Here is a 14,042-nt window from a genome sequence, read left to right as displayed (position 1 = left end):
CCAGCAAGCTTCATAACAGGGAAGGGAGCAGAATCTGGGCTTTTCAGATTGTGTTCCAACACTATAACTACTACGTTTAGGGTTGCCAGGTCCACTGGTCCAGGCAAGGGTCTCTCACTTTCCAGATACACCTCACACACAAACCCCGCTCCCTCCCAAGCTTACCCCAAAGCAGAAGAACACTGTGTTTTAATGTTACATGCTAACATCACCATAAGGTTGCCAGATCCAGGTTGGGGGAACTTGTAGAGATTTGGAGGCAGAGATGGGGGAGGGCAGAGACACCAGTGGGGGACAGTGCCCCAGCAGCCATGTTCTCCAGGGAACTGATCTCCGCACACTAAGGATGGGCTGTAATTCTGAGGGATCCCGAGGTCCCACCTGGAGGCTGGCATCCCCACATCATCTGGAAGTGACATTGGTATTTGGGGGAGGGGGTTATGTTCTGGTTTCTACTATAGAGTTTTGCCCCAAACCAGAGCATTATCCCACAACAACTCTGGTATACTGACATCACTTCCAGATGATGTTGGCACATTGTATTGCTCCCAGAAAGCTCCTCTGATCCCCTGCTGGCAGTGTCAAGGGCAGCCCTAACAGCATTCGACAATTACTAACTGCTACTGCATGCTGCATCTTGTGAAGATAAACAGCAAGACAACAGCAGGACTATGAAAACAAATAGCAAATTATCTTACAATTGATAACTTAAATAACTAAGAAGCAAAGACTAAGGACAAGGAGACATACAGGGTGGCATGAATAATGTATGCATATTGTGTTTGGTGCTTTGGTGAAAAGGCATTATTAAATGGCTAAAGGGTGGTTATTATACTATGAAGAACTTCACATTATTTAAACATTTAAACCCACCTGATTTGCTATTTGCCGTGCTGGGGCATACTGATGTCTGCATGTAAGTATCCCCAGAGAGGGTGAACAGTTTCTCCCCAAGGCTATGCTCATTTGCTATGGCCCTGATCTGAATCAGACCCCTGCTTGCCTGGGCAATAAAAGATAATGTTTGATGGTCCTGAGGAAAAGATCAAACAGGAGTTATGATTGCAACATCAGGGGTGTGGGGGGGGGGAGATGGAAAAATTGTCTTCTGCCTTCTCAGAATAAGTGTGTTTTGCATATTGGTCATTATTATTCAGGGCACAAATGCTTGCGTGCTCTTTCTTTCCCCCGGCCTGTGTACCACTGTGATGTGACGGGGGAAAATGCCCTCACCTGAAATCACCAAGCAGATAGGCTATGTAGCTGCCCAGGAAGAACTGGGCCTCTTGCAAGTTCCTGTCAAAAAAATCACAGTTCCCAGCCAGAGCTTTCTTCTCATTCTGAATCAAAACGCTCTGCTGCCTGCCACCCACAAGAATCTTTTCTTCTTCTTCTCAAAACAGCCAGTCTGCCTGTCTAGAGGAGACTCAGTGGTAATCCCTCCTTCTCCCCTCAGTTGGCTCATTCAGCCCTACCTCCCCCTCCCCCTTTGAAATTATTACTGTCAATCATTTCTTTTGCCAAAGTGGCACTAAAAGACTCCTGCAGTTTAATGTTAATATGTCTCCGTGAGCAAGGAGGTTGGGACCCAGCACTGTGGGCAGAGGGTTCAATTGGATTGTCTTCAGCAGCCATGGGTGGTCACTTTGGAATTGTCTTGCGCTAGCCTATTCTACTTTTTCCATTGAGATGGCGAGCAGCAGATTTTCCACTTCGATTGCTAAGTAGTCATGAGATGCTTGCAAAGCTGTCTTTCATTCATAATTGAATGCAACTGTGTGATTAATTTATGTCAAGAGTTCTGTGACTGCATCGCTGAAATTTTCTTAAATCACAGCAAATATTGTTTGGGCCTCTGTATGTTTGACAATGATAGGCGGTTCTTCTGGCAAACCAAGGACTGGCTTCCAGCTCCCCTACAGAAAAGAGGGAAGCAGGGAAAGGGCTCATGAGAAAATGAGGGTCATTCATATTGCAGATTTGTGGCTTTAAAAGCTGTTCTGCTGCATTCACAGGTAAAGCAGGGCGTAGAAAACAATTTGAAGAGGCTAAAAGATGGGGTGGTTATTACTGAAATCTTTTCTTCTCATGCCTTCCTTCCCATGAAGCCTGGAAATGTAAATGAAAGAAGAAAGAGAGCAAGCAAGAGAGTTCAGCACGCCAGTAGCTGGGCCTTTTAAGAACATAAGGGCCCAAGAACAGCCCTGTCAGATAAGACCAGTGGTCTATTTAGATCAGCATACTAGATGATAGATACTAGTTTCACACAGTGGCCAACCAGGTACCCCAAAGGACCAACAAAACATGGCAAAAAGATGAAGGCATTCCACCAATGTTGACTCCTAGCACTGAGTTTTAGAGGTTTACTGCCTTTGAAGGTGGAGGTTCCCTTTAGTTGCTTACAGTTGCTTCAATTCCTCATTAACTCTGGAGGCTCAGGCCAAGAGGGTAGCTGGTCAGGCATTTTCCACCTTCACCAGGCTCAGCTACTAGCACCCTATCTGTCCTCTGAACATCTGGCCATAGTGATCCACACGATAGTTACCTCCAGAATAGATTTCTGTAACTCGCTCTATGCAGGCCTGCCCTTTGGCTTGATCCAGAAATTGCAGTTGGTGCAAAATGTGGCTGCTAAGGTCCTTACAGGAACACCTTGGAGGGCTCATATCTAGCCATTGCTGAGGCAGCTGCATTGGTTACCAGTTGCCACCCAGATCCAGTTTAAGGTTTTGATATTAACCTTTAAGGCCCTTCCATTTATTTAGTGAAAAGCTTTAAATAAAGTAAAAGATTAGTTACAGCCATTTTTGTATTCCTGAGGGATTTTCAACAGTTGATAGATTAAATGCTTCTTCCACACTTTCATCCTGGAACAGCTCAGAAAGCACAATGGTTGCTACGTGCCTCCAAGGCTAATAAAAGAAAGGGAGGAAGGCTAAGAGTGGAGTTGGGGGCAATGTATTTGGCATTCCTCCTTCTGATGGAGACCGGCTCCAAATGAGCACAGAAACAGAGAAGGAAAGGTTACCTGTGATGAAACGAGTGCTGATTAGCTGATGAATGCATACTTTGCCCTGTGCAAGCAAGCCTTCTCCATTCCTGTCACCCTCCCTCAGTTCACTTTTCATGTAATTTCATGATTACTTTAAGGTAAAGGTAAAGGTATCCCCTGTGCAAGCACCGAGTCATGTCTGACCCTTGGGGTGATGCCCTCTAGCGTTTTCATGGCAGACTCAATACAGGGTGCTTTGCCATTCCCTTCCCCAGTCATTACCATTTAACCCCTCCCCCCCCCCCCCAGCAAGCTGGGTACTTATTTTACCGACCGTGGAGGGATGGAAGGCTGAGTCAACCTTGAGCCAGCTGCTGGGATCGAACTCCCAGCCTCATGGTCAGACCTTCAGACAGCATGTCAGCTGCCTTACCCCAAAGGACCAACGCCACAAGAGGCTCTTATCATGATTACTTTACAGTTGCTTTATTTTATTTTATTTATTTTTTGCATTGTTTTCTCTGCCCCACAAGTCATTGTGAAATTATGGCACATCTTGTATTTCCTTCCTATACAACCCACCTTGAATTGGGTCTGCAAGCACATGTGCAGCAGTGTCAATTAAGCAATGAACTTTAATTTTGACTGTTACATTATTTTGCTTCACACTAGTTAATCTGACCCAAATACAGAGTGCCACTAATGCAGACCAGAATTTCCATCTTGCCTGAACATTGAAAAAATAGATAACTAAGATAACTAAGTAATAATACTACCTTGGAAATTACAGGTTGTGAATGAAGGGCATACATGTTTTAAATAAATATGTAAGTCCAAAAGTGTCACCATTTAACAGCTGTCTCCCCAGTCCCATAGGTGACTGTGTAAAGAACGTGCACTTGGAATCTGACTTATCAGTTCAAAACTGATTCAACAAATTGAAAGGAGGCAGTGGCCAGAATAATGGCTTTATATTACATTAAGAATTTTAATTATTTAATTTTTATGCCACCTTCCCTTGTGGCTCAGGATGGTTTACACAAATGTAGGGATAGTACAGTGCAATTCATAACATCAGGAAAACAACAATAACAATGATTTCCATAACTGAAGATAATAGTACTATAACATTTCCTATAACATTTTTATGACAACATTAACTTCTTAACTATGATCCCATAGGTTTGTCTATTTGGGATTCAGTTCATAGGGAGGGGTTTCTGTGGGCCCAGCAGATGCTGTTGGTATGGTCAGCCTCAAGCAAATGACTGGTGGAAGAGCTCCATTTTGCGGGCCCTGCGGAACTGTGGAATATCAGGCAAAGCCCTGATCTCTTCAGGGAGCTCATCCCACCAGGTGGGAGCCAGGACGGAGAAGGCTCTGGCCCTAGTTGAGGTCCAACGTGCAACTTTGGGGCCAGGGATCACCAACCTGTTGGAGGTGGGGGAGTGTAGAGTTCTTTGGGGGAGTGTAGGCAGTGAGGTGGTCTCTGAGGTACACTGGGCCCAGACTGTGTATGGTCTTAAAGGTGATTACCAAAACCTTAAGTCTGATCCAGAATTCAATTGGGAGCCAGTGCAATTTTTGGAGAATGGGCCAAATGTGGGGTCTGCACAGTATTCCTGTAAGGACCTGGACCAATTGCAGTTTCCAGATCAGGTTAAACGGTAGGCCTGTGTAGAGTGGGTTGCAGAAGTCTAGGCTAGAGGTGATCGTCGCATGGATCACTGTGGCTAGGTGATCCAGGGTCAAGTAGGGTGTGAGTAGTTTGGCTTGGCATTGATGGTAGAATGCCCGTGGCGCTACTCTTGTGACCTGCACGTCCATAGTGAGGGAGGCATTGAGGGTTACGGCCAGGTTCCTGGCAGACTAAGTTGTTGATAGCTGCACCCTGTCAAGGTTGGGTAGATACACTTCCTTACTTGGACCCTTCCTGCCCAGTAATAGGATCTCTGCCTTTGAGGGGTTGAGCTTCAGATGACTCTGATTGAGCCACCTCATTATTGCTTCCAGACATCTGACTAAGGCTTCTGGGGAAGAATCAGGGCAGCCATCCATCAGAAAGAAGAGCTGGGCGTCATCTGCATATTGATGACATCCCAGCCCAAACTTCCACACCAGCTGAGCAAGAGGGCACATGAAGATGTTAAATAGGATTGGAGAGAAGGCTTCTCCCTGTGGGACTCCACATGTGAGCTGGTGGTGGCTTGATAATATCTGTCTGTGACCTTGGAGAAAGGAGATCAGGCATTTGAGGGCTGTCCCCCATATCCCAGCATCAGCAAGGTCATGAGCTAAAAGCTCATGATGAACTGTGTCAAATACTGCTAAGGTCTAATAGCACAAGCAGCGCTGACCTGCCTCTGTCCAGTTGGCGGTAGAGGCTGTCCATCAGGGCGATTTGTGTCCATGGTGTTAAATTTTATTAGGGATAGGTAGAACTTTCCATGTTGAATATGCAGTAGGAATGGAGTGAGAGACCTAATCATATTGGAAATATTTAACTTGGCATCCATCATTGTGATTTGCTCTTCAGGTATGACATCATGAACCTGCAGCACATAGGCTTTCAGCATTATGACTATGTCCACATTGGCACCTGGCATGAAGGAGTATTGAATATTGATGACAATCGGATTCAGATGAACAAGAGTGGAATGGTGCGGTCAGTGTGTAGTGACCCCTGTTTGAAAGGCCAGATTAAGGTAGGTTGCCATAGCTTGCTTTGTAGAGGGTTGGACATGAGTGGGGAAGATTCCGGTTCAAATCCCTGTGGAGCCATGAAAATCACGGTGTGATTTTGGGACAGTCACTCCATTTCAAGCAAGGCATCTTCATAGGGCTGCCATTAGGATACAGTGGAGGAGAGAGTCCTGAGCGCTTTTGAAATTGGAGCAGTGAGAATTCTGTGCCCGAAAACAATTTAAATTTGGTATGTTCTTAAAAACCCAGCTTCTATATATAAATTAAAAGTAGTAGAAGAAGAAGAGTTGGTTCTTATATGCCACTTTTCTCTACCCAAAGGCATCTCAAAGCAGCTTACAGTTGCCTTCACTTTCCTCTCCCCACAACAGATACTCTCTGAGAGCCCTGATATTACTGCTTGGTCAGAACAGTTTTCTCAGTGCTGTGGTCAGCCCAAGTTCACCCAGCTGGTTGCATGTGAGGGAGCAGGGAATCAAACCCAGTTCACCAGATTAGAAGTCCGCACTCACCACAGCACTGATAAAGCTGTTCTGACCGAGCAGTGATATCAGGGCTCTCTCAGCCTCATCTACCTCACAGGGTGTCTGTTGTGAGGAGAGGAAACTTTCTTTGAAACCCTTCTTCTCTTCCTAAGCACTCCATGTCTGTTGTATCAGAATCCTTTCAATTATGAATGAAGAAAGGCTGGTACATTATTTTACCATACTGCAAACGTAGTCACTGAAACCCAGCCAAGCTATATCTGAGTTGAAATCTTAATCAGGAATTCTAGTTTAGGGTTATGGTCTGATCTTAACCTATACATTACATTACATAGGTAAAGTGGAGTCACAAGTAACTTAGAACTCTACAACCTACACTCCTTATAAAAAATGCCCCCCCCCCAAAAAAAAAGAAACCTTGGGATAGAGAAGAATGGCCTATCAATTCTACCTGGGATTTTTCTATCCTAGTTATGTCTCCACAATTGTGAGCACTGAAGGTTTTTTTTCCTATTTGAAAAGCCACAAGGACTTAGTTTAATCTTGTGTCATGTCAGGTCCCAAATCACTGCTGTTGTGCTGCAGTGTTTGACCTGGATTAAATGCCTTTGCTTACCTTCTGATGGAGAGGGCATTATATCAATTTCCCCCTGGCTTTTCCTTTCCGAACTAGGTGTTAGAGTGCGTGCATCTACCTTGGCCTCCTCACAGAGGCCTCTTTAAAGGCCTTTTCCATTCCTGGAGTATATCCAGTGAGCTCCGTTTACGAAGAAGCCCTAAGGGACCAATGACAACCTTGAAGTGATTCTGACCTGCCAGTTCTCTTTCCCAACCCAAGGGCAGAGCTGACAGATAGTTGATCATCAAATGACTGACAATTAAAGGCCCAGCAACCACAGGCCAGCTGGCTGGTATCTGGCTTTTTAAGGGTTGCATTCTCAGCCCCATTAAGTCTTGTGTGGGCTTAGTGTTGTGTGAGGCACTAAGGATGGTGTCTACCTCCATTACTGCCCCCCCCCATGCCATATACTAGATTCTGCTGGGAGTTGTTACTAAACACAGGTCAGAAGGCAAACTTTAATTAATAAGGCTACACTTGTATATTGTTATACTAAGAGCTAGATTTATTGGCAACTAGGAGTGGATGAGGAATGGTGCTTCTGATTGCCTGATCAGATGTAGAAGAAGAAGAGTTGGTTCTTATATGCCCCTTTTCTTTACCTGAAGGAGTCTCAAAGTGGCTTACAATCGCCTTCCTTTTCCTCTCCCCACAATAGATGCCCTGGGTGAGGCTGAGAGCCCTGATATTGCTGCTCGGTCAGAACAGTTCTATCAGTGCTGTGGCAAGCCCAAGGTCATCCAGCTGGCTGCTTGTGGGGGACTGCAGAATCAAATCTGGCATGCCAGATTACAAGTCCGCACTCCTAACCACTACACCAAACTGTCTTTACAGAAAAGCAAGATAAATGAATACCTATACTTTTGACCAATGTTGAAGCAGGGTAACCAACCTACTGGACCTCCTCCCATCAATAGCAGCAAACCAGTACAGTTTAAAACAAAAGATTCATTACCTACATTGGGTAGGTTCCAGTAGTGCTATTAGGTAATGAACAGATCCACTCTCAGTGATGTTATATCATTCTAAGCCAAGTGATTGCTTAGGATGGCACTGATAGTGGGGGAAATCTTGATATCACCTCTGTCTGTTATGGTTTTCTATCTATTGCCATGTTATCACTGGAACCGAGAACTAAGTCCTGTGTTAAGCCTAGCCAAGGTCTTAGCACAGACAAAGTTACTACTCACAGAGACAATTCCAGAGGCCCAGTAGTGGGAGTCTGTCATAGCAAAACCAAAATGGAATCTTGTGCAAACCTCAGCAGATTTATTACAGCATAAGTTTGAATGAGCCTGGGCAATCCTTACTTTCACATCTGTAGCTGTCCTGTGCTGATATCTGCTTGTAGGATCAGTGTGAGTGGCACAGCAGTAATTATGGCCAAATTCATTTCAGCGGCTCAGATCTGACTGTTAGTACGTCTTTCCAGGAAATGTTTTTGTTTGGAGCTATATTAGTGCTACAATGTGGATGTTTCCTAAATAGCATTAGTGTTCAGTGTGTCTCCTGTGCCATGTCATGTCAGACTTGGCATATCAATAATATTGATTATCTTTTCTTTGTACTTCTCATCAACACTTGTCTGCTGTGCTTTATTAAATTCTATTGGGCTTCTATCCAAATGAATCCTAACTTGGTTTCTTACCAAACTGACTTTCCTTAGCCTTTTCTCCAAGGGCATACCATAAGGTACATGTGATATAAAATCTGCTGCATAAAATCAATACCTAGCTGAACAGCAGTTCTCAGGGAGAGGGAGGGAGACTGAAATGTACACAGTACCGTTTATGACCAACGATTGCACGTCACAGGATTTTAAAAGTTGCAAACCAAATCTCTACCTGCTGATTGCATTTTTGTCTACCTAAAAGCAATTTGCCACCTGCCATGTTCATGTGCTCTAAAGCAATATTTCATGAGTAGCCAATAACATGACTAAAGTGACTTGGAAACACAAAGTGTTCCACCAAGGGAGTAAAAAAGAATTTAGGACATGTCAGTTTCCAAGGGTTGTGTTAATTATAAAAGCCAGTTAAGTACCTGCCAGTGCTGCTGCCTTTATTTTTTCAGCAGGAAAAATTTCTATTCAGAAATTAAAGGGACTATGGTTAATTGCACTACTGGACCATGGCAGGACAGCCCAACATGAATACATTAGTGATCCCAAAAATTGAGGCTGGAATGAATTACTTCAACCATGTTTCTAGTTGCTGACCCTTTACAAGTTGACAACAAAGTTAACAAAAAGAGAATTTGAGGAACAGATTGCAAAAGACATTAAGACTAACAATGAGGGCCATTCCGCACAAGGACCAATGTTGTCAAATGTTCACAGAATGCAGAAACGCTATATTAAATATTGGAATTTCATCCTTCTGCATACCTTTATTTTTAGTAGAATAGTCCCAGTAGTGTTTCATTCATTCCCCACAGGTTTCCGGTCTCGCTGGAATCGCAACAAAGGAAGCAATTTTTTTCTGCACTTCTTCCCGCCCCTGGCTGTCAATCAAATGGAACAGCCAATAGGCTGTTGTGTTCATGCTTCCGAAAAGCTCCCTTTAAGAACTGTTTTTTTTTTAAACCAAACACACCCGTTGCAATGAATATGCGTTCAATCGTTGCATCGGAAAGACCTTTTTCCTGGCATAGGAGCTGGCGATTAATCGTTTACACGCTCCTCAAGTAGAACCCCCCCCCCCCACGGGTGCTATTTGTGGCCGAAATTACGGGCAGTGCAGAACAGGGGGCTGTGTTGTGCTTGGGAACTTAGGGAGCTTTGTTTTACTTTAAATTACTTCTGTGGAGGGACTTTAGCCAGTGAAGCCTCGCTCGTTCGTTGCTTTCGCAGGTCTAAGGGGGGAAAATGGCGATCGCTTCTCCAGAATTTTGGGGCAAGAGCAGGGAAGGGATTTTCTTTCTACCGCTACATTGAGAACACACATGTCTTTCGTTAGTGTGTTGCAGCTTGTGCACAAAAGTGTAGCATTTTTTTTTTAGGGGGAATCCACTTTTCCCGATTCCCTGAAAAGTGCTACAACAAAGCGCTTTTTGCAGGAGTGTTGGAAGAGTGTTGCAGATTGTGTGCGACATCATGCGGAACGTTGAATTTGTAGCGTTTACCAAAGGTAAGACTTCTGCTACATTTAAGTCGTGCGGAATGGCCCTAAGTGTTTCCTCAAATATATCGGACTCTAGTAGGAGAGGCAGTTATCTTGTTGAGTGACAGAGGAGTGAAAGTATTACTTAAGGAGAATGAAGACATGACTGAGAACATGAAATAATTCTTTGCATTTATTTTCACCATGGAACATGCAGGTACACCAGAGCTGCTGGTTTGGAGAGGGGTGTTTGGAGAACTGAATCAAATTAAGATGACAATCAATGAAGTTCTCAGAATGCTACTCAAATTAAAAACAGTCTGTCAATCAAAAGTTTATTGCATGTTGTCTTAGGCCATTACAATTTTCTATTCCAAATACACATATAAAAGATGGTTTTCAAATAACTAACCCCCTTTGTGGTGAAATGTGTGCTAGAATTTTAGAAAGATGGATTATAATGGCACATGCAAGTCCATTTTGTTGATCTTGGTATTTTATGTGGCAGTTTTAATTGTCTTCTTTCATTCATTTTGAGCTGATCTTTTATAGAAATAAACTGAACTGAAAAAGATGAATCAAGGGAACATAGAATTAATATGGGATAAAGAAAGTGAATAGAGAAAACTTCACACACACCCCCAATGCTAGAACTCAGGCACCCAATGAAGTTCATGGACAGTAGATTAACTCCTTATCCCATAGTAAGGGGAGGGGCTGCACAAAAAAAAAAAAACTCACACATTAGCACAACAGAAACGCATGGACTGTGATAATAGGAACACTTTTACTGTTCTGCAGATTCCCTTTACTTTCTATATGCAATCAAAATCCAGACTATAGCTATGTTTTTGACAGCAGAAGCTTTGTTAACCAGCATCCATGGGGACTGGAAGTGCTAGTGAATCAAATATGCTGGTTATCAAAGCTTTTCCACGTTTACAGCCCAGCAAGTTTCTCCACTCAGCCCACCAGTTAACTGAGGTTTCCTGTTGACTAGGTGCCAATTAACGTTTAATGTGTTCACTTTCAGTTCAGGGGGCAAATGGTTTTGGAAATGTATCAAAGACTTGTAATTTTAAAAAGGTGTTTTGGCTCAAATGAACTGAGTCAGGATTATCATTAACATTTGCTGGGACTATGTTTATGTTTCTTTGTATAATAGTTCTGTACAAATATGCACTCTAAAGTGTCTCATTTACTTTTTGAAAAATGTCTTGTAGGTTATAAGGAAGGGGGAAGTGAGTTGCTGCTGGATTTGCACAGCTTGCAAGGAGAACGAATTTGTTCAGGACGAGTTCACATGCAAAGCTTGTGACCTGGGATGGTGGCCTAATACTGACCTGACAGGTAAGGACAATTGTGTTCTATAATAATTTCTCACTAGTCCCAGAATAGAGACGGATTCCCTGCGTACACCAAGATTTGGTTTACACTACTTCTGTAGTTAGGAAATAATATAGCCAGAATACATATGAGAAACTCAAAGAACAGAGTGATTCATTCAGCATATTCTATTTACCTGTATTGCTTGACAAATCATTGGGCATCTTTTAGATTTTGCTGAAAATCTGTATCTGCATAGACAGTAGATAACAAAACAACAGAAGTGCCATCAACTGCATGGGTCTCGCTGGGTTAATCATTGCCATCCCTCTTGGTTAGGCAGTCAGTTCCACCTACATGCTTCTGGAATTTACACAGACTACAGCTACACAGGATCACACTTCTGGGAAGTGGCTCCCATGTCAATGTGGGTGAATGTGAAATGCACCTAAGTTTCCAAGTGGCCTGTGGTTCCAGTGGTTTTGCGGTGCAGTGCAGGCATATCTTTTCTTTACTATAGCTGAAAGCAGGGAAATGGTCTCTTTGTCTTAATAGGGAATATGTCATCAGAAACTTAATCCTAGGCATGTTTTCTCCAGAGTTCCACTGCAATTGTGCAGCTCAGAAGTAAGTTTCAATGAATTAAGTGAATTATACTTCCAAGTAAATATAGGTAGAATTTCAGTGTTTTCCACATTGTACTGTACTTGTTACACATTTATTTATTTGTTCATGAGATTTATGTGCCACCTTTCAGGAGCTGATTGAAGGTATCTTACAATTAAAATAATAAATTATAAAACATACTAAAATGCTGTCAAGTCACAACCAACTTACGGCAACCCTGGCAAGGTGCTTTCAAGCAGAGGTGGTTTTTCATTGCCTTCTTTTGCACAGTCATCTTTCATGGTCTCCCATCCAATTATTGACCTTGCTTAGCTTCCAAGATCTGATGAGATTGAGCTACACCATGCCACCTTCTTTCCCATAATTATAAAAAAGAAGCCATTAAAACTAACCCAGGAACATGAACAGCATCAAACTATCCATAAAACAGATGTCAGCTCAGAAGCAGACAATTATAAAGCTGGAGTGATAAAACCTCTAATGAAAAGCCTGGATGGAATATAGATGGAAATGCTGTGTGCAAGGCACAGAGCAAGATAGCAGACAGCATAGGTACTTTCACACCTGTCTTGGGTAGGCTAAGGAAAAAACTGGCAAAACACTGTAGGGTCTGGCCCTTAGCTTACCTGACAAGTTCCTTACTGGTTGCTGTCCTGGGGGGGATCGCTGGTGTTCAGCAACAAGCAGAGCCAAGAGATCCCTGCACTACTCGCAGTACTACAGGGTCTGTTTGGCTTGGACCCAGGTCATGGTGGCTAGGACAGTGTGGGAGTTGGCTGGCATGGCTCCAGAACTGCTTTATCTTCTCAGTGTGACCCTACAAACTCCCCACTTTTTGAAGCAGTCCAGTGTGTATGTTCAAAGTGATAGCCAAAACCAAGCAATGTCTCCTTAACAGGGCATCTATCTTTGTAATGAAATGCCACTGAAAAAGAAGCATGTGTCTAACACTCATAATGAGTTCATTCACTCATAATGGAAAAATAATAAACATTTTTGGCTTGCATCCCAACACTACCCTTCTAGGTCCTTCTGATTAACATATTGCTTATAGGAAAGTCACCTACATGGAAATAATTGTAATTTTAACTATTTAAATTAATAAATAAGCAAAAAGCCTAGATAGTTCTGTGTGTTCTGATGCAACTTTCTAAGTGAAACACACACATATAGAATTCTTTCAGAGCTGGCAATGTAGACATTGCATCTACTGATAATTAGGCTTCTTGTCATCTTTCTCCATTATATAGAGCAAATTAGTCCTCCCTGCCACAACCCTCTTCTCCCCATAATTATATTTTATCAGCTCAAGTTGGTTCAGCCATCCTCATGCACTCAGTCTGACAGAAGCCACATGGCAGTTGGTCCTACAAGAGAACCTGCTGAATATCTAAAGGCCCTCTCAGGGCTTCCACGCATGTGATAAGTGTTTGGGAGACTAGGGTCCATTCTGCACAAAAAGGATAATGCACTTTCAATGTGCTTTGGCAGCTGGATTTTCCTGTGCAGAACAGGAAAATCTACTTCTAAAGTGCATTGAAAGTGTATTATCTATTGTGTGCAGAATAAGCCCAGGAGCAAAGATCCAAACAAAACAATTTGCTTGTCTGTTTGTTTACATTACTTATAGTCTGCTTTTCTCACTGGGACTCAAGATGGATTATGTAAAATAAATCAGTACAATCAATAGGCCCATTCCGCACAGGGATCAATGTGGCAGATTGCTTGCAGAAAGAAATAACGGAATTTAAAATAGTGGAATTCGGCGTAACGCATACCTACCTTTGTAGTGGAATCCAGTAGCGTTTCAATAGTTTCCCACAGGTTTCCGGTCTTGCCAAAAATCGCTAGAAAGGAAGCGATTTTTTCCCGCCCCCGGCCGTCAATCAAACGAACAGCCAATGGGCGCCGGAAAAGCCCCTTTCCCTTTAAGAACAGGTTTTTTTAAAAAAAGAAAAACGCACGTTGCAACGAATATGCCTTGATTCCTTGATTCCTTGCTTCCTCCTAACATAGAGACCCATCTAGCTGGCAGCTGGCATGTGAGCTGCTGATTCATCGTTGCCACGCTCCCCTGAGTGAAAAAAAAATCCCCCCCCCCCAATGCAAGGACGTGATTTTCGGTTGAAAATAAAGGGAACTTGCAAACGGGGCTGTGTTGTGTTTGGTGACTTAGGGGAGCTTTAAAG

At 43.1% G+C, this 14,042-nt stretch overlaps 1 protein-coding gene across 6 annotated transcripts in view; it reads left to right on the top strand.

Moving 5' to 3' along the window:
* The window catches only part of GRM1 (glutamate metabotropic receptor 1), a 277,139-nt gene that overhangs the window by 215,554 nt on the left and 47,543 nt on the right, over positions 1-14,042 (top strand). For all 6 annotated transcript variants that reach the window (XM_077350562.1, XM_077350572.1, XM_077350581.1 and 3 more), the window contains 2 exons: positions 5,529-5,697; positions 11,124-11,250. In XM_077350562.1, the coding sequence (XP_077206677.1) occupies positions 5,529-5,697; positions 11,124-11,250 (296 nt within the window). The remainder of the gene's footprint in view (positions 1-5,528; positions 5,698-11,123; positions 11,251-14,042) is intronic.

This window comes from Paroedura picta, chromosome 1 (genome assembly GCF_049243985.1).
Source record: "Paroedura picta isolate Pp20150507F chromosome 1, Ppicta_v3.0, whole genome shotgun sequence".
Classification (NCBI taxonomy): domain Eukaryota; kingdom Metazoa; phylum Chordata; class Lepidosauria; order Squamata; family Gekkonidae; genus Paroedura; species Paroedura picta.
Note: the sequence above shows the minus strand (reverse complement) of the source record. Positions and strands in the feature narration are given on the sequence as shown.